General features: G+C 26.7%; 1 protein-coding gene across 1 annotated transcript; it reads left to right on the plus strand.

The window, feature by feature from the left end:
• The first annotated feature begins 7,007 nt into the window (after positions 1-7,007).
• LOC132932453 (nucleolar protein 14 homolog) lies at positions 7,008-11,481 on the plus strand. The gene is made up of 14 exons (XM_060998835.1): positions 7,008-7,250; positions 7,309-7,455; positions 7,527-7,665; positions 7,754-8,070; positions 8,150-8,298; positions 8,368-8,465; positions 8,616-8,915; positions 9,105-9,286; positions 9,354-9,506; positions 9,568-9,732; positions 9,812-10,150; positions 10,863-11,002; positions 11,069-11,224; positions 11,301-11,481. The coding sequence occupies exons 1-14, from the start codon at positions 7,110-7,112 to the stop codon at positions 11,395-11,397; spliced, it is 2,523 nt and encodes an 840-aa protein (XP_060854818.1). The 5' UTR covers positions 7,008-7,109; the 3' UTR covers positions 11,398-11,481.
• Positions 11,482-24,124: the final 12,643 nt, after the last annotated feature.

Raw genomic sequence — 24,124 nt, forward strand, 5'->3', positions numbered from 1 at the left:
TATCGCTTGCGTATATACGGCGGCTAAGGCGCAAGCTCGGCAGCGAATCCGCAAAAGTCGAGTGGCGTTTCTATATGTAACAACACGGGCAAACGTATCGATATTTCGATGGCGCCGCCGCTGATGCCGCCGCCACCGCCGCTACGCGGAGGCCCGTTATATTATTATTATTATTATTATTTACTATATTATCGTCGTAATTTTGTAAAGGCCCGCCGCGGCTGTTCCGTTCTCGTGCAGGGGCCCAAACACTATGCGGTCACCCATCATCCTGCGAACGAAACACGTATTATATACCAGCTCCGGTATATATACATAGTGCACCACGCCATAATGCAGTGCGTGCACGAGTACTTATAATACCTATACATACGATACTATATAGATTATCCTATAGAGAGCATTCATTATAATCTAACGGCCAGCTCTCCTATATCATATCCGAAAGGAACTCTTGTAGCACAAAAACCTATATACTATCCAAAGGGCAGTAGTCAGTAGGTCACTAGGCCAGTATCTACGCCTTTGTAGCCCTATGCAGAGTATATGTAATAGACTTTTGAACATTCTGTATCCATAGTAGCGCACGCACGCGCTCGCCCGCGTATTTGTGCGTGGGAGTGTATGTGGGGTGTATGTAGGGTGTGTGTGGGGCGTGTTGGGGTGTGTGTTGGGGTGTGGGTGTATAGGTGTGCGTGGATCGTAAATGTGTGTATATTTAGAAACAACACGCATTATGGTATGTCGAATATATGATGGACATGTCTCTGTATGTCAGGAGCAGTCTGGAAGTACTATATTAAAATTATTTATAACATAATAATTAGTGTTTGTTCTCTTTTAAAGGAAATTGTGATTATAGTAGGTATAACTGTTTTAAATAATAATAAATTAATTTTAACTATGCAATTATTATTGGTTAGTGATGGTTACCGTCACTTTATTGAAAATTAAAATTACACGTTGTGATTATAAAATGTTAAATAAACCATCTCCTCTATCCCTTTGTATTGTATTGGTAGTGTGCACTTCCCCAAAAATTGAATAGGTACTCAAACGAGTCAAACGCCAATCGATGAATTGTCTTTTAGTCTATTACAGTGGCGCACAGTCATTTTCCACTAACCCGTGTAGTTGATAATTTAAATCACTCACCCTTAAATTTCTAATCAGTATTTTGTGCGTCGTACTGCCGTCGTTGGCGGGCGGCAGCGAATCTTATTGTTATCGGGAGGGAAGTATAGTTAGTATAGAAATCTGTGGTATAGGAATGTCGTAGTTACGTAACTAGATCCACCCACCACCATTGAGTACCCGTGCAATTGCACTATTTAGTAAGCAATTTGGACGCCTATTATAGTACCTATATAATCATTTTATATAATTCATATTATAGTGTACACATTTAGAATATCCTATTTATTATTATTATTTAACAATTATTGTTAATTGTTATTTGACATTCGTTATCAAAAGTCAAAATATTTGCACACAAACTAGCCAGGTATTACTATTACTATAAGTACGTGTATTTTCGATGTTATAAAAATACACTTCTGTGAACAAATATCTTCTTGAAATGGGAAAACTATTTAAAAAAAAATCAAAAGTGGATACATCCCCATATTTACCTTCTCTATAAAAATACAAAAATGTGAACAATGGTATATTATAAACAAATATACAATTTTAAGATCTGTTCGGTGTTCACTTTAACTACGTAGATAAAATAAATAATAGTATCGGGAATATTAAAAATACCGGCTAAATCCTTACGACAATATTAAACTATAAACTGTAAATAATAATACTCACAAATATTATATATATGAAGAAATATTTTTACTATAATAATATTATTATATTATATATTCACAGTGTACATTATGTGTTATATACGCATATCTATATGCTATAATTATATATACCTATAATAATATATATATATATATATACCTACTTGGTAACAATGTATAATTATAACTACAACATTTAATTTTTAATTTTATAATAATTTAATTTAAGCATATAATTTTGTATTAGCAAATATCTGATAATATATTATGAACTTAATTTGAAAAATTCGTAATAGAATCAGTATGGTTATTTGCGACTGTCCATGAAAAGCGCTAAACAAAAACAATACCTACGTTAATTATCACTTTTAAAGCTTATATAAGATGTAATAATTAAAAATTTAAACCGACCTAAACATCTTTCAAAACAATATAATTGCTCATAATTAGGAAACACAATTTAATGTATTGAAAACCTCAAAAATACTCTAAAAATGTTCTCTAAAAAATAATGGCGTTATAGTATGTTAAAATTGCAGATCATGATAAATTATGTAATTATATTACTTATTACCTAATATAATAATAATAATAAAATAAAAATGTTTGAAACAAAAAATATATTAAAATTTAAATAATATCTATTGAAATTATAAATAAATAATCTTCACGTTCTTCGAGTCGTTTTAGTTTTTCATGTTATGAAGAATTTATTATAATATTTTTGTAACCATAAATGGTTACCAAATAATTTTCTTAATAATATTATAATAAAAAAAAATTAATTTTGTTTTACCCAATTATTTTAATAAGACAAGTTCTGAGAAATTTTTATTTTTGACATCCTCAAATACAAACTATATCCCATTTACTACTAAAAACCTCTGTAAAAGTTGTATATGTTTTTAACTATATAAATTAAGTGTCATTGAACATAAAAAAATATACTTCATTGTAAAACCAATACATATATTATAATATATTATATTATTTTTTATATACATCATTATTCATTCATCGTTATAAAAATCTAAAACAGTGATACCCAACATTTTTTCTTCAATGGGCCATACTAGAAAAAAATATCTTAATCAATAATATTAATTTAATATTTCATTACTATATTCTACCTACTTGTATGTGCATCTTTTACTTAGGTATATACATTTTACATTTTACAATGCAATATCTCGTTTTTATTATAATTCATACTAATAATCTTTAGAAAATTTAACCACAGGTTGGACATTGCTGTAATAGCTGTATTAAAATAACACATTATTATTTTAATCTTTAGATACCTAGATACTGCTATATTAGTCATTATCTATCATAGTTTTTTTTCAATTGTTAAGTTAATGATGAAATTGATTGTTGTTTTGACTCTTGATTGAATCGCGAGAGAAAGTCTAAAGCTGATGATATTAGGAGCATTTTATTTTATGATTTTCATAATTATGGCATACAGATTAATTTTGCTTATTAGTTATTTGTAATTTTTATACGTAAACTACGATTTTCTCTTTAATAAACTTAAGTTTGGAATAAGCGTGAAAATCAGAATGAACATAAATAAATAATTTATACATTATAATATACACATTGACATTTGTCGTATTATATGACATTTTCTGACCTTATAAAATCATTGTAATTTATAAATACATATAATATTATCTTAAATACTTTATTTACCCATATAATATACATCGAAATTGTCTTTTATTTATTATGTATGAGTTAGTGAGACAATATTCATAAACGTTAAAAAATAAACTAAATATATCTACCAAACTTGAAATTTATATTGTATATTCGTAAACATTCTACATAGGATAATACTAAATTGTCTAAATAGCTATAATTAGGTACTTATTCGATAAACAATAGAGTTACAATTCATAGTAGTTACTAGTTTAAATAAATGAATACAAATTAGAAATATGTTCCGAAACAGATTTTAAATATGTAACTAATATGCATTTAAATTGTAATATAGGTAGTAATCTATCTATTATATTATATTATAAATATGTTAGTAATTACAAAATTTGTTTACGCTTTAAAAGATGCCACTAAAGGCTAAAGCCACTATTTTAGATGAATAATTTTAAAATTTGAATTGAAATATAGTATTTTAATAAGATAAAATACTAAAATGTCAATACAGGTACCTATATTATCTCCAGTATAAAATTGCTCATACATTTCGATAAAATATAACATATTTATAGATAAATCATACATTTCAACTCTATAATTTACATACATTTTTTTTTTTTTTTTTTTTTTTTTTTTTATTGAACTTAAGCCCGGCGACTAAGGCCATCAGCTGTTGTAGGGGTTATGAATTGTGGTAGGGATTTAGTGGTATGGTAGGTTGTGTTACGGTTGTCACGGTATGGTAGCAAACACGTGTATATGTGTGGCAAGGTTTTTAACTACTAAGAACCCGAATGGTCACCCATCCGGGTGCTAGTAGCTGTGGCCGTTACTTACTCCCAGTCGCATTCCACGACTGGTAGCAGCCAACGCGCCACGCCAAGCCACTTACATACATTTTATAATTATAAGAAAACATTTATTATGCAAAAAAAAAAATGTAATAAAAAGTATAGTAAATACGAAAATCTATAAAACATTGCCATTGCTATTTAAAAAAAAAAAGTAAATTGCATTGCACATGCGCTATGCGCGTACCAAATCGGTTAAACATTTGAAATATGCTCTAATGTTTATTTCGGCAAATACTCCCTTTCACCTCTCAAAAACCCAATTTCAATCCAAATTCATTCATTCGAAATATTTAGTGGAAGTAGTACCATTTATGTTATTTTAAAATCTTATATTACTTACCCAAATAATTAAATTATAGATTGGTTTTTCGTCTTATCGAGAAGGTATCTCATCTCAGTTCATCACCAGTCACCACAATACCCTACGCATTGCAGAGCCCAATTTACGAAATATGGGCTCGGGGCAATATAATTTTAGGGGAATTTAATATTTGTGAAATGGAATTATGACATCATGTAAATGTCTAACGAAAGCAATAATATCATAAAATGTCACATTGCTACTTTAATATTTATAATCATCAACAAGAGCCCGATGCCCCAAATAATATCGGAGCCCGGGATTGCAGCCACCCTAACCCTCCCATAAATTGGGATCTGTTGCATTCTCATAAATCATAAACCCATCTTTTGAACGTTCATACTTTTATATTTTATAGTAGTATTGCCATATAGTTTTGCATATAAATATAATATTTAAAATCTCGTATCAGTAAACTACTGATGCTTGCAGCATAACTTAAATGCATAGGTACATCTACACATTCACTATTAAAATTATTTGTATTAAACTAATTATTGATATTTTTACTTAATAAAATTACTTAGTTATTTATAGAGATTTATATGTAGTTCAATGTCGTACTCATCACAGTGAGGGGATGAAAGGGGTTATATATCTACTCCCTTTTGAGTATATTTTTTCTAATATTTTTCTATATTTGAAAAATTGTATAAATAGTTCAAAATATAAATTTGTGTTTTAAATGTATTCCATTTTTCTAAAAACTATTTTTTTACCATGTTATTTCTAATAATTCATGTGTTCAATTGATTACAATTGAATGTGTGATAATAAGTATTGTATATTTACCGTACAGATTTCTCTAATATTTTATTGATTTTTAGCACACACAAATATATTCAAAGGTAGGTTATACACTTATACCTTATACAGTATAATTTAATCAAAACTCATTAAATGAATAAAAACTTTATCAGTCGTTCAAAATTCAAATTCTGCAGGTTTTGAATCTATTTTTTTCGAAAAATCTACATCTGAGTATTAGTGAAGTTGAATACTCTTGAAGTCTTTTTAGATTTTTATTCAACTTATGTACATAAAGACAACAGTTTGGTAGAATTAAAACTTTGGTGAATAGAATTATTTCAAAACCAAATGGTCATCAGAACGGCATTAGATACACCGTACACGAATAAACATTTTATAATAATTATAATAATTATACAGGTGAAATTACATTATGTCATAATGAACGCATTGGACCAAAAAAACCAGTCAATGATCATAACATTGCAGCTATAGAAACTTAAATAGAACTATAGAAGCTGCAGCAAGTGGATATTTTCCGAATGTTATTCAGCTTTTACTAATTTTAACAGTATTGTCACTTTGTCAGTCACAACATGAGAAATGTGAATGATCATTCTCTAGTATTCATTTTACGTATAAAAAAAATACTCAAGGAATAGTGAGTACAATGGAGGAAAATCTGGATTGACATTTCTTAATATTTACAAAGAAATCAATGTAATACCAGAAGATGTATTAGTCGTCTTAGATTTATTTTTCAAATAACAACCTATAAACGTATAGGACCTATACGTTTACAGTTTTCCCTACAGTTATATATATATATATATATATATATAGGTAAACTTATTTAATACATTTTAAGTTATTTTTCTTTATTTTGTAATCTTATAATTGTTTCAAACTTTTTTTTTAAATTAAATTTTACTTTTAATAATTTTTGATGTCAGAAAAATTTGAGTTACACTTTATTTGAAGACCCAACATCAAATCTTTAATATATTGAGTTTATACAAAATTAGTATGAAAAATTTTGGGCATCAAAAAAACTCATCCTATATATTCACCACTGACTACCACGGGTCTGTGAGAAATATAAAATGTATCTTATTGAACCTCTACCCCCTCCCCCCCTCCCACGGTATACAGGCTTATGTGAAACTAATTACCCATCATCCTGATGTTTTTTTACAATAAGTAAATTTTTTTCGGAAAAAAATAAAAGTTCATGCAAAAAGGGATTTTGTTTTTTTTTTGATATTGTAATTTTTTTTTTTTGTTACTAATTCTGGTTTTTATGGGCAACCGCTTTATATGGGTAAACAGGGATGGTCCAAACGTGCTCTAATTAAGCAGAATCCACTATATATAGGTATTACATTTGTTTTTTTTAATTTAGTTTATAATATAGTGAATGATTCGAATTTAAAAATTAAAATAGATTAAAAACGTTATATATTTTATCATCTGCGATTTCTTGATTTCTTCCATGAATCTTATCTATGGTTGTAAAACACGTTATCATATCTTAAATTGTTATCTTTATAAACAAATTTATAATCAAAATAATCATAGTCGTATAAATTCTTAATACTTCATACAATAACACGTGCGTTTGAAATTTAAATTAAATAGGTACCTAATTTATTAGTTTATTATTGTTATATTTGCGATTATTTTAAGATGAAAGTTAAAAAAAATAAAGAAAAACAACCTAATCCATTTGAATTACACATAAATAACAAGAAGTTCACCATATTAGGTCGTAAATCCAAAAATGAAGTGGGTAAACCTGGTATTGCTCGGTCGAAGTCTATCCAAAAGGTATATGATTATTTTTGTGTCAAAATCTATTCAGAGTTAATTTATGTTTTAATTTCAGAGAAAAAAATCATTATTGCTTGAGTATAAACTTAAAGACAAATCGAATAAATTCGTGGATCGTCGAATTGGTGAAAAAAATCGAGCAATGACAGCTGATGATCGTGTTATTGCCCGATTTACTGCAAGCAGAGTTAAAGCTCAAAAAGTATTTATTGTTATTATTATTTTTATTTTAATAATCATTTTTATTATACATAATTATATTTATTTTAAAAGAAAATGAAGTATAACTTGGGCGAAGAAGAGGATCTTACTCATCATGGTCAATCATTGTCTACCATTGAAAAATTTGAAAAACCTATGAGTGATGATGATTCTGATTCAGATGATGATCGAAATGGTGGAAAGTTGGGAGGTTTGGAACACATTTATTTGTTTTTTACTGTTTACTTTTTTATTGCATTTTGTACTTAATTTTATGAACAGTATATAATTTTATTTAGCTGAGTTTGTTGAGAAAGCTCATTTTGGTGGAGGCGTTTTAAGTCGAGCTGGTGATGGTGAAACTAGTCATCGCGATTTGATTGATAAATTGATAGCCGAATCCAAATTGAGAAAATATGAAAAGAAACAACTTAAACAAGAAACAAATGAGCTTACTGATCAGTTGGATAAAGATTGGAAAGAACTCATGCCTGTTGTACCTACAAAGAATCGTGGTGAAACAGATATTGAAGATGAACCTTCTACTAAAAAGAAAGTTGATAAAAATTCTTATGATATTTTAATGAGATCGTTAAAATTCGACCGCAGGGGAATGGTAAAATTATTTAATTTTGATTTAAATAGCTTTAAATAGTTATATTTTAATTTATGCTCTACATTTATTGATCTAATAGGCTAGTGATAAATTAAAATCTGAAGAAGAAATTGCCAAAGAAGAAAAGCAACGACTAGAGAAGTTAGAATCTGAAAGATTAAAAAGAATGAAAGGAATTGAAGATGATGGTATTGTTAAACACCGAAGTGCTGACGATTTGGATGATGGGTATGTATTATGTTTTGTACAACATTTAAAAGTTTAAAAACTATTATTTTCATAAAACTTAATGTTTAGTTTTGATTTTGGTGACGATGAAATACAGCCTTTAGCCTACAACTCTGAAGGAAAACCACTGAACTCTGATTTAATTTCTGTAAATGAAGAACAAAATGGTAATATATACTCAAATTTCATGAAGAAATATTATTTAATATAATATTTATGTTTTATACACTTTTGTTATTCATTATAACTAATTATAAATTAATGTTGATTAATTTTTTTTTTATTAAATATCTAAATAGTTTATGATAATTTTCTAGGTTTAAACGATGATTATTCTGAAAATGTAGATGATAATGAAATGGAATCAAATGAAGAAGAAGAAGATGATGAAGATGATGATATTGATGATGATGATGATGATAATGAAAATGAGAACAATTTAAATAATGATATGAGTGATCTTAAAGAAGATGATGAGAGTTCTAATGAGGAAGAAACAAATATAAATATTAAAAACACGGATAAAAATAAATCAACCGAATTATTTGCTAAAAAATTGAAGGAAAAAAAAGTATTAATGGATGAAGCGAGAAAACAATTACCTTACACTTTTACAGGTAATGGTTATATTATAAATTATAAGTAGTATCTAGAATGATATCCTAGATGATATTTATATTTTTTATACATTTATAAAATGTTTCCAAACATAACTTCAATAATATGTTTTGTTAATAAAATGGTAAAAAAATGTAGAATATTTCAACTAATAAAACAACCTGATAAAATGTATTTTTAAATTTTAGTTGCTGAATTATACGAAGGATTCCAAGAAATATTGGAAGATAGAACTATTACAGAGCAAATAGTAATTATTGAGCGAATGATCAAAGTAAATCATCCAAGCTTAGGTAATGATAACAGGTCAAATTTACAACGCCTGTATCCTTATCTTTTGCAACATTTAAATGATAATTCATGTTCTATAGTGAGTGTTTTTTTTTAACTAAAAATTGTACTCTTATATACTAAGTATCTATGTTTGTGCTTTTTAGGATGGTTGGAAGATACTTAACTCATTAGCCCCACATTTGTATGACCTAACACAGTTTTTTCCAGAACACGCGGCTAAATGTTTTATTGAAGTATTGAAAGAAAAACATACTGATTTTATTGATTCATCACTAAAGCAGATAACTTCAGATATGGTAATTGGAAAATGATTTAAATATTGTAAAGTATAAATTATGTTTTTATTTTTTGTTATAGTTAATCTTTTTTAAACTGGTTCCTCTATTATTTCCATCGTCAGACTATTACCATCCAGTTTGTACGTACGCTGTAATGATAGCAAGTGAGATTTTATCACAAACTAAAATTAAAAAACGTTCAGACATAGCATCATGTTTATTGTTGACAACAATTTTATTAGAAGTAAGTATCATAAAAAATATTAAATCAAATAATAAAGTTATTTCTAATAGTTAATTTTAATATTATGCATTGTTTTTAGTATGTTCAGTTGTCTAAAAGATACATACCAGAGGTAATAAATATCTTACGAGGCATGTTATTAATGACTACTGCTGACAACCGTGACGTTAGTTATGTACAACAATTCAAGCCTAATATGAAATTACTAATGTTAGAAAAGAATGCAACGCAAACTGAATGGTCAAAAAAATTGAGCATAAATGAAATATTCAATGAAGAAAACATAGATGATGCATTTAAATTTACTTCATTATATATCGTATTAGATTTAATATTTAGGTTTAGCCAAGTATGTGAAGGTATACCTAGTGTTAGGGAAATTTGGACACCCCATTTGTCAATTATAACTACATTAAGGGTAATTTAAAATTTGTTATTTTCACTATTTCTAACATTATTTTTAATTTAAGTCTATTGGTATTTACTAAAAAAAAATTTACAACTTATTGTTTATTTATAATTAAAAAAAAGTTTTAATTAAGAAATTTGTTAATGAAAAGTTAATTATGTTATAAATAACAATAGGTTAATGAAAACTATAAAGAATTATATTAGAAAAATTGTAGTTAAGAATAGTTTTGATAAAAGGTTAAATTACTATACCTAAATGAAAGACAATAAAAAAAGAATGAGACTAATCACAATTAATTTCCTTGATATTTAATACGCAGAAGAGAAATGATTTAAGGAAAAGCAAGATAGGGTAGATACGTAATAAACAAAACAATGTTGGGTACTTTATTTCAATGATATGTATAGTTAATATGTTTACAATGTTTATAAACTACTATGTGTTATAACCTATAATAGTAATTTATAATGTGTATTTAAGTACATTCTATATAAGGAAGACATCTTCTGTATATCAAGTGCTACAAAAGATGTTAACAAATTTTAATATAAGACCCCAAAAAGTATAATATTTTTTATATAAATATAAAAATTATTCAAAAACTAACTTATATCTGCTTGTATTTTACTTAATTAAAATATCTATAACCATTTATGTTTTAAGTTTAAATTTGTATGTTTCTATAGTTATTTTACTTATATTTTATGTATTTTCTTAGATTAAATCTGATGAAATGAAAGCACAAATTGATAAAACAAAGTGGCAGCTAGAGACGATAGAAATAAAATTAAAAAAACTTCAGACATTATCTAATAGACCAAAAGCACTTCGCTTGTATGAACCTAGAATTCAAAAAGTGTATGTTTTGATTATTAATATCATAATACTTTTTTAAAACATGTTCTTAATATTCTTTTTTAACAGATATGATGGCCGAACTTTCAAAACAGAGTCCAAAGAAAAAGCAGAGAGATCAAAACTTCTGCATCGATATAAACGTGAAATGAAATCTGCTGTTCGTGAAATTAGAAAAGATAACAGTTTCTTGTCTAAACTCAAGTACCATGAACAAGTTAAAAGGTAATAATATTTTTAAATTTTATCATTGTTAATACATTTTATTCTATTCTTTATTAATATTGTCATTAATTTTTAGTGATGCGGAGAGGCGTAATAAAGTTAAGCAAATCTACAGTTGGGGCGCAAATCAAGCTCATGAAATTAACAAACTTGCTAAAAAGAATAAAAAATAGAAATTCTATTATTTGTTATGTAAACTTTTTTTGTGTACTGGCCAACGAATTAATTATTAAATGATTTAGGTCTACTTTTTTTTAGTACATTGTGTTTTTATTAAATATAAGATGATTAAATTTTTATATTGAATATTTTTAGACACAATAATTTTAATTTTAATTATTAACTAGTGTCAAGACGTATTCGTAAGGCTTAAACAGGACTCATTAGAGTAACAGTTTATGGTAATTTATATTTTGTATTATTGTTTATGTTAGTAGAACTGATCCAATACATCATATGATATTTCTTTTAGTAAAATTAGTTACTTTGGTTATTAAAAGTTTCCTGAATCATATTTTATTCTTTGATTTTAAAAGAATATTTAATTTCAAAAGAGATTACCTAAGCTCAATTCAAACTTAAATGAGCTGTATCTGAAATTCCTAAGACCACACAATATATCAAACTGTTGAATATTAAAAATACTAACTATAAGTATATAGTGAGACGTCATTAACTCATAAAAGTTATTAGTTAAAAGTCTAGGGTTCAGATATTTATGCATTTATATATTTTTAATGAGTTTATGGAATTCTATGGGATTAAGAGATATTGACAATTTGTATAGCAGAAAAAGCATAGCAAAAAGTGTATTTTGCATAAACATAAATGCATATTTTAAGTATGATGATGTATTTAAAGAATTTTGTACATTTTGTATAGAAGTTTATTAAACCAATTATTTTATTTCTATTTAACTGTAGAAATTATATTATGCTTTATGAGACCATGACCTATTGTACCTATAGTAGAGAAATAAATTGTATTTCATTCATTTTTTTGGATAATTTGTGTTTAAATTTTACCTTGTATAATGCAACGCGGTCATCAATTCATCATCAACAACTGAACGGTTTTATTTAAATTTCCTTTTTAAAATTGTGTTTTTATTCTTATGTTTTGTAGGTACCTACCTAAAAATATGCGTCGTGTTGGACATTATCGCCAAATAGTAGTTGCCCATAGAATACACTTACACTAGATATCGTTTCGTGAACCGCGTTCCGTACATACGTTTTTTTGTATGATGTTTTTTATTAATTTTTCAAGTATCTACTTACCTATATCGTACATTTGTAAATTTTAAATGTTGATTATAAAATAAAACAGACCACATCATTTTTACCAAAGACAGTTCCGTAATGTTTTGTCAGTTGTGTAACAAAAACATCGCTTGCACAAAAATATTTCAATGTTCAACTGTTCAAGTACAACATCATATTGATACCGCATTAAATAGATAGCAGCTAGTGCTTTAAAAGTTTAAAACGTAGAGCAAATGAAAACAAAAAACAATTATTTGTGGAATATTGGATGCAAAATCAAAATTTTAGAGTTAAAGAATTTTTGCAACCTAATGGCTAATTTTACATATTATTAAAAAAAATAAAAGCATATTAAGTGCATGTTTAAAAGTTTTTAAGTGCATTTAAATCCAAACACTAGACGATCTAGTATCCAGGGCACTGGGGGCAAATGCCATCCCCGTTGGAAAAAAATAATATTAAAAAACATAAATTTTTATTGTATAGTTTTTTTTTTTTGGTGAGGGGCTACCTATATCTATTTATTATACAATTTTTCCTATAAAGTGCCCCGATCGTAATAAATACATAAATACATGCTGAATCCGCCCTTGACAGTATATTAATATCTATTAGTATTTTGAGGTTTATGTTCAATTTAATTTAGAAATATGATTGCCCCTCCCCCCCCCCAAAAAAAATACTGCCATTAGTCCTAAGCATCGAAAAGTGAGAAGGAAAGTTTTAACATAGGTATCAAAATGTATATTAGATAAAGTATATACTATATACTGTATATAGGTACTTACTTAATTGCATAGTGTATACATATTTAATAACTTATTTTTGTTACTCAAGTTTTATTGAAATAAATTGACCGCAAATGACATGAAAAACGGACGCTCAGGAATTAGGCTAGAATGAACTATTTTTTCAAAAAGGTATATGGTAATTGGGCCACTATTTTAAAGAAGCGTGAAGTCATTAAAAGTGAGAAAACAAACTTAAATTATGACTCTGCGAGTAGAAAGAATTATATTTAACGAAGAAAGGGCAAAAACCAGATTTTAATTTGTGAAATCTGTATTGTATTATTTAAAAACAAATTAACAATCATTTGACTAATTGTATGTACCTACCTAATTTATATTGTATATTAATTAAAATAAAAAATTAATTATAAAGGTTGGTACTAAAATTAATAAATTTTATAAATCGTATATTTTTTGTTATACAGTTTAGCCCAATACCCGGGTAATAATATGTAAACAAATATTGTATACGAAACAGGTAGATAAAATGTGGTCCAATTATACCGACGGTCCGTAAAACGTGTCGACCGCAAATGTCCCACAATAACCCTGATGTCGGTAATGTATTTTTTCCGAATTTACGAGTAACAATTAATTCAAGTTAATAGTTAATATTATTTGAATTTTATTATAGATCTATGCTTAGTAACATAGGCGTAAGCTCGTAAACTGGGGTGGGGGTGCAAGGAGGGGCCATTGCCCCCTAGAATAAATTATGAGTAAGTACCTAATATAATAATAATCAATAATATATTGATATGAAAGTATATATTTGCCTCCTAATAAATTTCTAAGTTATGCTCATACTTAGAACCGTTCTCATATTAAATTATTATGAATTCAAAATATGTATATAATAAATAATAATAATAAACCACTGTGCACAACTTGCTTACTTATAACAATAACTATAACAATTTTATAGAAAAAAATATCAATATATTGCTCAATTGCTGGCATAAATTTAAGTATTTTGAAGTTACCCTAAACTTTTACAACTGAAGCTATATTATAACTTACAAGGTGAGGTTACAGACTCTAACATAATCGTCATGATCTATGCAGCAGCCACCTAATAAATTAAGTATTCGAATTTAAGCTGTTAATATTAAAAAAATACCTAACTAAGCAAGTAGTTATTATGGGAGAAAATTTTATTAATAAATTAATAAACTATGTGATTTCAGAATATAAGAACTTATTTTTATCAACGCTGGAAAAATAATGCTGACTTGAATTGTGGCACTGCTGCAGTAAACCTGCATTTTTACTTGAGAAAAGTACGTGCTTAATTGGCCAGTATTTAACTCATCATTCACTATGCGAATTTCTAGTAGTTGGGTAACTCGAATGCAATTAGTGACAGCTTTTAGATCACAAATGAATTGTATTTATTTTGGTAGATATGGGAATAGGAAAAACGTGGTCTATGCAACAGACAACAGTATTCCACTCATTTTAAGTGTGAAGCTTCAGAGAGATTATTTGCAAGTATAAAAAGAACAGCTTTTAACTTCACACATAAATATAAATGCACATTTAAAAATGTATTTAAAAGACTAATTTATTGGTAAGTTATTACTCATTAAATATAAGTAGGTATACTTACATGTATTAATAGCATTATGTGTGTTTCGATTATTGTATACTTAGATATTATTTAAAATTTTAAATGTTTTGTGTTTAAATACTAATCAGTAATCTTTATACAGATAGTATTTTTTAGTGATGTACACGTACCTTTAATATTGACTTATGCCTCTCACTTAAACACTGCCGTACCAACAAAAATAATAATTTTTAACGAATTTTAACTATTTACGATATTATATGAGTTTATTATTTAAAACTCTTATAGACATGAATTTATATAAAAAAAATGATTTAAATTACTTGAATAGTAAATCAATAATAATTAATATATCATAAAATATACTTAGTGATGTAGGCTGAGTAGGCTGGCTGACCATTACGGATTAGAGTCATTTTACGTATTGACTAAAGATACAATAATACATCATTGAATTCAAACTTGACAAATTCACTACACAGTGACTCCTCATTCGACATCTACTGTACGAGCGCAAGTAAACTTTACCACAAGTACCTTTTTTTAGTGTAAACTTTTCCAGACAAGAAAAATCAGGTTAGGTTATTATAACATAATTTGTTTAGTAATAATTGTCCACATTAAAACAAAATTACACATAATAATATACTAAAAAATATATAAAACTTAAAAATAAAAAGTTATAGTTAAAAATATAAAATTACTAACCTAACCTTATTTGATATAATAATACTTAAAAATAATAACATTAATCGTCTGAACAAATCAATGATCCAAATTAAATCAATAAAACTGATGGAATTTACATCTGACCTTTATATTAGGTACCTTTTTATCTAACCGGTATTCTGGTGGTTTACAATCACCCTTATACTGTACAGCAGAACAGTGTTCAAATTGTTCACTTTTTTTAATTTGTTACATGTATATATATTTTAACTATGAGTCTATAAATTGTGTTTGATTATGTCATATTGTGGTACTACTACAAATTTATTTGAATTTTTTTTTTAAATACGTACAATAGACCCATCTTAAAATGATTAATATTAATCAGATCGCAGCTCAATTATAACAAAAAAAATACGAATCGAGATTTAGATATTATAATAATTTATAACGAATATGAAAAGCCTTTTGGTGACATACTGGCCACCAAGTTTAAAGATCTAAAATTAAAGGCCCCCTGTAAAACTCATAATATGTTTTATATGCTAATTTTTGTCGGTTATATTATGGTGTTATTATAATGACCATAAAAGGATTTAATTGCGATAAAATTTAATAAAGGTATACCATAAATGGGATAAGGAAGATAAAACGGCCATTGGTTTTTAAAATATTTTTTGAGAATCACCTGATATCTACTAAATATCATTTGAGAATTGAAAATTTGAAAGTTACATACAAATAACTATAGGATATCTATTTTTTCGTCACTGAAGGTTCTTATAAGCATGTGTATGTAAACTATAACTTATAGATATAATACTGATCCAGTGGCGCAACCAAGGGGAGGGGTTAAGGGGTTGGAACCCCTCCCGAAATTTCTCTGAGGCCTAGTATAATAACTTATGTACTTATCTTAATATGTATATATATTGTAATAATGTACCCCACTCCCCGGAATTTTTTTCTAGTTGCGCCACTGTACTGATCCATATGGATATGACTGTATACCGCCTGCGTATCATCGTACATTTATAGAATTTATATAGAAACTTTACGCTAAAAAAGAATCTCAAGAAGTGAGTTTACTCTGGTGTGATCAGATGTTATCACTAATTCTGTTAATAGGTAATGTGGCTAATGATTATAATAAAAGAGACAGTGGAGTCGATACGAAATGGGCGGAATGTATAAAAATCCAAAGAAATATGGGCTCATAACCATTTACTGTGCGTTATCCAGAGTTATCGTGGTAAAAACTTATTTTACCCTCGCGTTGTGCACTTGTGCATAAAAAAATTATATGTATAGGTACTTATTATAATAGCGTAATAGCCTCGATTTCGACGAGAGGCGTTGATATGCTCTCTGGTCCGTAATATCCACTATAATAATAAAAATACATTTTTTCCTCATCATAATCGCTTAAGCATGACGAAAAAAAAAGGCTTTCAGCTCACTGGAATTGTTCTGTTGTTCTAACTGTCAACTACTATTGCGATAATGTTGATACATGGATAAGTGAACTACGCGCACATGTGTTACGCGCAATTTTATTTATTATTTAATTGTATTTAATTATTGTCGTGAGATACAATCGAGTTTTTAATTAATTTTAAAGTTAAATTGTTTGTTTTGTATACTTTCGTATACGATTTAAAATGTAGTTCTTTAAAAATTCGTACGGCGTCGGGTGTATGCTAATACATGAAAAGTTTGCTTAACAATTAATTACTCGCGTATTTAAAATATTATACATTTAATGTTTATCAATTCAGCTGATCACGAGAAATCAGCTCAATGTATGTTTTACGACATTATATTCTAATGTTATCACTTTATCAGTATAATAGTATAAATTATTATTTGGTAACTTTCGGAATATTTATTTATTTCATATTTATTAATTACCACTTAAATACTTAATTGATTAATGCACGAATTAGATATATTAAATATTAATTATTTACCTATATGATATTTAATATTGTTTTTTAGAATACCAAAGAGCGTTTCAAACACGTGTATTCTATACAAATAATTGCAATAATATAGTAAAACAACTTCTCAAAATATTTAAATATCTATTTTATTTTATTAGAAACTAACAATTTAAACTGCTATAGTATGTTTATGATTAAATACATTTTTAGAATAAACGTATGAATATAATAATTAACCTTTATTGAAAAAAAGACAAAAGAAAAAAATTACAATTTATATAAAAAAAAATAATATTATTTATTTATAATTATTGCCTATTTATTTATTTACATATATATATATTTACACAAAAATTACACACTTATATATTATATTTTTAATTTTTAGGATATTAAGGCATTGGTTGTTTTTTATGCGCAACATTGCAAATTTTCGTTCGGAAGAACCAATCTTGTGGTACTATACTACTATATAGCTTTAGTAATGAATATTAGTTGAAATCGATCTACTATTAAAAATGTAAGAAAAAAATTCAATATTATTATCTGTGTTTCGTGTTTGTACACTGGGTTTTCAATCACATTTTAAATTGTTTACGTGATTAATGCGAAAATTTAAATTTCAATATATTGCACACTCGTAACTACTATTAACTTGCATACAGATTGAAATATTGTAAAAAAGCCAACTATAAATTTGATTACTAGTTAATTAAGTCTTACATTAAAACTAACAACGCAATATATACGGGTTCCGATGGAGTTGGTCACAAATCTGCAATGTTCTACACCCTACACCGGCAAAAAAGAGGAAACAATTAATAGTGCGCTGACATATTCTTAATACAATTTAATATAAGTAATTTATTTAACAATATTTAATTTATTATAATTGTGATTAGGATATTTATGGTAGATGGTATAAACTGCGACAAAATTACACCTTTTCTAAAAGTCGATATGTAAACTGCGCCAAAAAAAAAATTAACTTTTTACAATTTGCGACAAAACCTATTAAGATACATTATACAAACTGCGAAAATGTATTTTATACTATGTACATAACCGATACGATAACACATATACGTTAATCATTTAATTAGATATATATGTTATGTCTGTTATGGTATAGCTATAGATTATGTACCTTCTTGTAGAGTAATATTTTTGGAGTGAACATGGTTTGCGTACATTTACTAAAATTACAACTCATTTGCGCACATTTTTACAACTCGTTTGTGCACAGATTATTTCTAGTGCAACCACTCGTTTGCGCACACATTTCCCTTCCCACTTATACAGACTTAGGACTGTCAGTGAATATTTTAACTTCACTGGTGTGGTTAAAAATGTGTTTTTGGTGTGCTATGTGTTAAAAAATATGTACAATTAATTTTTATTGTAGCGGCCATTTGTTTATATTTATTTTAATTACCTATTTCAATGGTTTACCTTGGAAGCGGTTGCCCATTTGTTCCAAGTAATTCAATTAGTAAATTTTGTTAACGCGACGTTTAGTTTAGATTGTCTTAAAACCCACGTTTTTTTCTATTTTCTACTTCGTATAATATTTAAAACACGAGAATTAAAATGAATAATAATCGCAAAAGTTGGGTATGGCAGTATGCTAATCGGATAGGAAATAAAGCATATTGAAGTTGCCAATTTGTGTTACGAGAGTGAAAATAATGAGTTCTGTTGTAATGGTAGATCCACAGGATTTTTAGGAAGACACTTAGCAATAATTCATAATATTATACAGCCGATAACTAAACATCCTAAATCAAAAAGGTATGTACGTACATAGTTTTAAATGATTTAATTTATAAAAGGGGTTAAGTCAATCGCTCTTACGCAATTTTGTAAAAATTTTAACTAAAAACGATCAGAATATTATTAAGCTATTTTTCAGTAATTTTTTTTCAAGATAAAAATATTCGATTTATTTAGATTTTTATATAAATGTTGATAAAAAAATGTTTAGCTGAATTAAAATACTTAAATATTTAATAAAAATTCTTCATACGTTAATCTTTCAGTAATTCGAAAATTATCAAAATAAATATGCACAATTTTTTTTTATTAGTGTTTGAAGTTCAAATATTGACAAAATATAATAAGAAACTATAATAAGAATATTCATCACAAGTTCGATTCAAACATTTTTACGTGTCTAAAGTTTTAATTTTTATGAAATCAAAAATGATCGCGTAATTCATTGCTTTTTTTATTCTTACTATAGAGATGCCAGTTGTCAAAATCGATAACCCTGATATTTCCACTGCTTCAACATCCACCTTGACTCATCAAAGCACTTCTGAATCACAAATTACCGATAACAATTATCGTCAACCTAGCAAACGTCGTCGAACAATAGAGAAAACAATGACTCTTGTAATTCTGAAGAAACGAAACGTATACATCAGCCACTAGCTAAAATGATAGCCATGAATCAAATGTCTTTATTATTTTGCTCAAGTGTTGAGTTTGAACAATTTATGGACATAGTAAAACCTAACTATAAAATATGCAAAGAAGAAGCAATTAAAAAAAGATTAAAATCATTGAAATTATCAATTCAAGATGTTATACAGAGAGACTTAGGAAGTGCTAATAATATAGCTTGTACGTTTGTCTGCTGGTTAGTATATTACGGTTATTGCACATATGAATATATGATTAGTGATGAGTGGTTCAGAATAATCACTGTGATTATGTTCGTTATGTTATCGAAGTAATATTATCGATTGCAGATCATTATCTGCGTCCAAGAAGCAATTACCCTTATACCTAATATCATTGTTTGCATATGTGTTGTGTGCATCCGTGTAGGTATATAATTATATTATGTACATGATATAATCATGGGTATAGTACGTATATTATTATGTTAACGAGAGGTCCCTTCTACAATATTATATTTTGTGCGCAAACGAGTTACAGGTTTTAATAGAGAAATGTTAAAATGTACGCAAACTATAGTTGTAGCCATATTTTCGTTGTTTAAGACCAATTTGGCTCTGCATGTTTTCTTTGAGCAAATCCACGTTGAATAACCGCTTATTTTGGAATTTTATTTAAATTTAAAATTGTTTAGCACCAATAATTGTTTGCTGTTTTGGCTAAACATTTTTGTAAGTTCGATTTTAAATATAATATTACACGACACAGCACGTACTAACCTAACTTGTGATAATCTTGTACTCGTGAAGGAGTCCATATTTAGTTTATTGTGTTAACATTTAAAAATAAATTTGGATTTTCCTTACAAATTTGTCTCAAACATAACATATAAATTAAATATTATATGTACATTGTACATAATAATACATAGGTATATATGATGCATGTATACACCTATATCTGTTATCGTATCGGTATGTACATAGTATCTATATATTATATTATATTTATAAAGTAAATTGTTGCAGATTGTATAATGTTAATTTTTTTTGTCGCAGTTTACATACAACCATATTTATAACGATTATTAATTTATTAGCTAGTACCTACTCAAGTATAATTTTCAAAAATTAAATAAAACTCTGTACTTAAAACATGCATAATACAAAATTATTAATTCATTTCATAGTTTATCAAGTGAAATAAGTTTATAATGTAGTTAAAAATTAAGTCAAAAATTTAATTTATTTTGTTCAGAAATATCACGATTTTTGTCCCATAGGTATTTATTTATCTAATGCCAAATGATTTTGTATCAAAATAGGATCACCGAATTGAATATATTCTGAAGTTTATAGATTTGGTATCTCAAACAATGTGTCAATTGGATAATATAAATAAATAAGTATATGATGTTACAATATATTGTTTTGTGGGAAGCAGAAAATATTTGTAATAAAAATAAATTATCCTTTTTGACACGTGTGTCTTATACTTCTACCACATTCATATAATAATAATATTGCACATTTTTAGCTTCTTATATTTTTCAACGTGACGTGTTATTGAAAAAGTAGGTAGATACTATACCTAGATAGGTAATTGATATAAGATTTAAAAAAATCTTTTTTTAGGCATTGCAAAAACTTTATTATATTTAATGCTCATGCACAGAAACTAAGTATGTAGTACAATGCATATGTAAATATTACATTTTCACCTAGTATAATTCTGGTTTTAAAACATTTTCTTAAAATATAACATTTTTTGAAAATATTTGTTTTTTATAATTGAATCACAATCAAAAGTTATTATTTTCATAAAAATGTATTTAATATTCATGGTTGTGAAAGGTACACGCATAGTTCAACAGTTGCTAAATATTTATAAATATGCGATTATTTTTACATAATTGTTTACTAACGGCATTCAAAATGTTTTTTGTAATATCTGTAGCATCACTAGATAAAAATCTTATGTTATAAGTTTTAAGTTTTCTTGTTTTGAATTTTGTTATTTTATAGTACCGTATATTTCTCATGACGTATCCACGTATCAAACTATTAACAACAACCTCTAACAACTAATAATTTATGTACAATGAATTATAACTTATAAGTAGGTACTTAAATATAATAAATTATCTATGTTGAGATATATCATATTATATTTACTGATAGTTAAGACTTGTGAGATATATTATTGTATTAAAGTGTTTAAGATACTGCAGATGATATAATACCTATATCAAATACGATGACCAATCACCAATATGTAAATAATAAATACTTGATAACTCTTTAATATCGTTTTATTAATGGAAACTTGAAATTGGTATGGTTAGAATGAATAATAAAACAAATAGTTTTCTCCGTGGGAAGTGAGTTCTGTGTTATTGCCTTTTGTGAAGTACCTATAGCCATTTTATCGGCACTATATTTATTATGACTACAGTCTAGTATCTTAAGGAAATTGTAATTTAAGTGTCTAATAAATATTGTTTATGGACTTGGAAAACAGAAGTTAAGATTTGTTGTCTGTACATATTTACCCGCTGTAGGACTATCGTTCAGATAAAGCAATATAGCTAATATAGGTACCTATTTCGCAATTCAAATAGTAAAACACTTGAATTCTCTGTTCTGTATATTCTGATTATGGTTTAAACGTAAAAACAGCAAACAGAAATAGTGGTACTTATAATTTTTAGGAAGTTGCTCATATTATTACCTATTTATGTTTAAAAATTGAGTTACAGATACAGAAGTTATAAGGTAAACTCACAGTAAAACGAATCTCAAGGGACTGAGAAAAAAGTTAGTTATATCAAGAGTTCGTTACATTGATATTCGTATTTTATTATTTTATTTTCAAGGGAACGAGAGTTTCGTTTGTAATATGTTATATCTAAATTTTTGTTAAAAACCGAGTTTTGTTATATTATTTACTGTACTATAATTTTAAAAATAATGATGATATCATGTCGTTTATAGATCATATATTGTTATGTTCAAAATAAAAATTAAAAAAATTCTGAATTTTTAAACAACTCGTAGGTAAAATTAAAAATATAAATATTTTTTAATTAAACAAGAAAATTTAGTTCATTGTTAAAAATTAGTTATTAAGAAAATTGGTATACTTTATACCCACACTATCTATTCAATCGTGGTGAAGAGATAATAATGTTTAACAGAACTTTTTAAATAAACGTAGAACTTATCATTAATCTTGTCGTTTATTCTTATAATAACATTTAGTAGAAAAGGTGGGAAAGTTAATTGAAAATATTAACTCAAGTTAAATTAAATGAATACAAGGTCGTTAAGTTTAAAGTTAATAGTTAACAAATAATAAATTTAATTCTCTAAGTTTAAAGTTAATATGAATAAAAATATTAAACTCAATTAAAAAAAAAAAATAATCTACTATTTTAAGTACGCGAAACCACTGGAACACAAAAATATTTTGCGCTATCAAGAAATATAACAGAAATTGTAGTACTAGATTATTTTTTATCTAAAACTATGCATTTAGTAATTAATTTATAAAATTATTAAAACCAAAAATGTGCAGTATATTATTAATTTAATTTTGATTGGTTTTTAAATTAACTTCAAAAATATATTTAAACCGTGTATAAGTGTATAACAAAATATAGAAAAACAGTGTTTACAAATTAAACTAGTTAAGTTCATAAATTAATTAACTAGGTAATGTCCACCTTTGATTAGTAGTAAGTACTAATGTAGTAATGCTTCTATAAAAAAACATTTTTAATACTTGACGTTTTTAATAGAGAGTATTAAATATTGATCTAGAAACTGAAAAATATTAGTGTTAAAACGGACTAACTTTAATTAGTAGGTTAAGGGCGTAAATGATAATTGAAAATATATAATTCAGAAATATAATTTCTGTCAGTGCCATTTTGTCTGTAATTTAATATTTTCATTTAAGTATAAAATGTGGTTTTGGTGTTATGTACAAAAACGTTAATTAATATTAACGGAATTTAATAATAATTTGTGTTTAATTCAATTTATTGATGAAATGATGAATGATGTTTTATGTCCACCTATACTGCTACCAGGAAACATAACAATTATTATTATTGTACTTATGCTTGAATAAGCAAAAATAAAAACGCTAAGTGCTTAATTAGGTGCGTTGAGCACAACGTAGATTGCAATTCAAAAGAGATAAGGTTAATCTTGTCGGTTTGGTAATAATTATTCTGTTAACTGATGAGAGAAGAT

This window comes from Rhopalosiphum padi, chromosome 1 (assembly GCF_020882245.1).
Source record: "Rhopalosiphum padi isolate XX-2018 chromosome 1, ASM2088224v1, whole genome shotgun sequence".
In the NCBI taxonomy this organism is placed as follows: Eukaryota; Metazoa; Arthropoda; class Insecta; order Hemiptera; family Aphididae; genus Rhopalosiphum; species Rhopalosiphum padi.

Bases quoted from the DNA above. Each gene is read 5' to 3' on its own strand.
- LOC132932453 (XM_060998835.1), top strand. From the start codon at position 7,110: ATGAAAGTTAAAAAAAATAAAGAAAAACAACCTAATCCATTTGAATTA. The intron at 8,299-8,367 runs GTATGTATTATG...CTTAATGTTTAG, and splicing joins GCTGACGATTTGGATGATGG to TTTTGATTTTGGTGACGATG. The intron at 11,003-11,068 runs GTATGTTTTGAT...CTTTTTTAACAG, and splicing joins GAACCTAGAATTCAAAAAGT to ATATGATGGCCGAACTTTCA.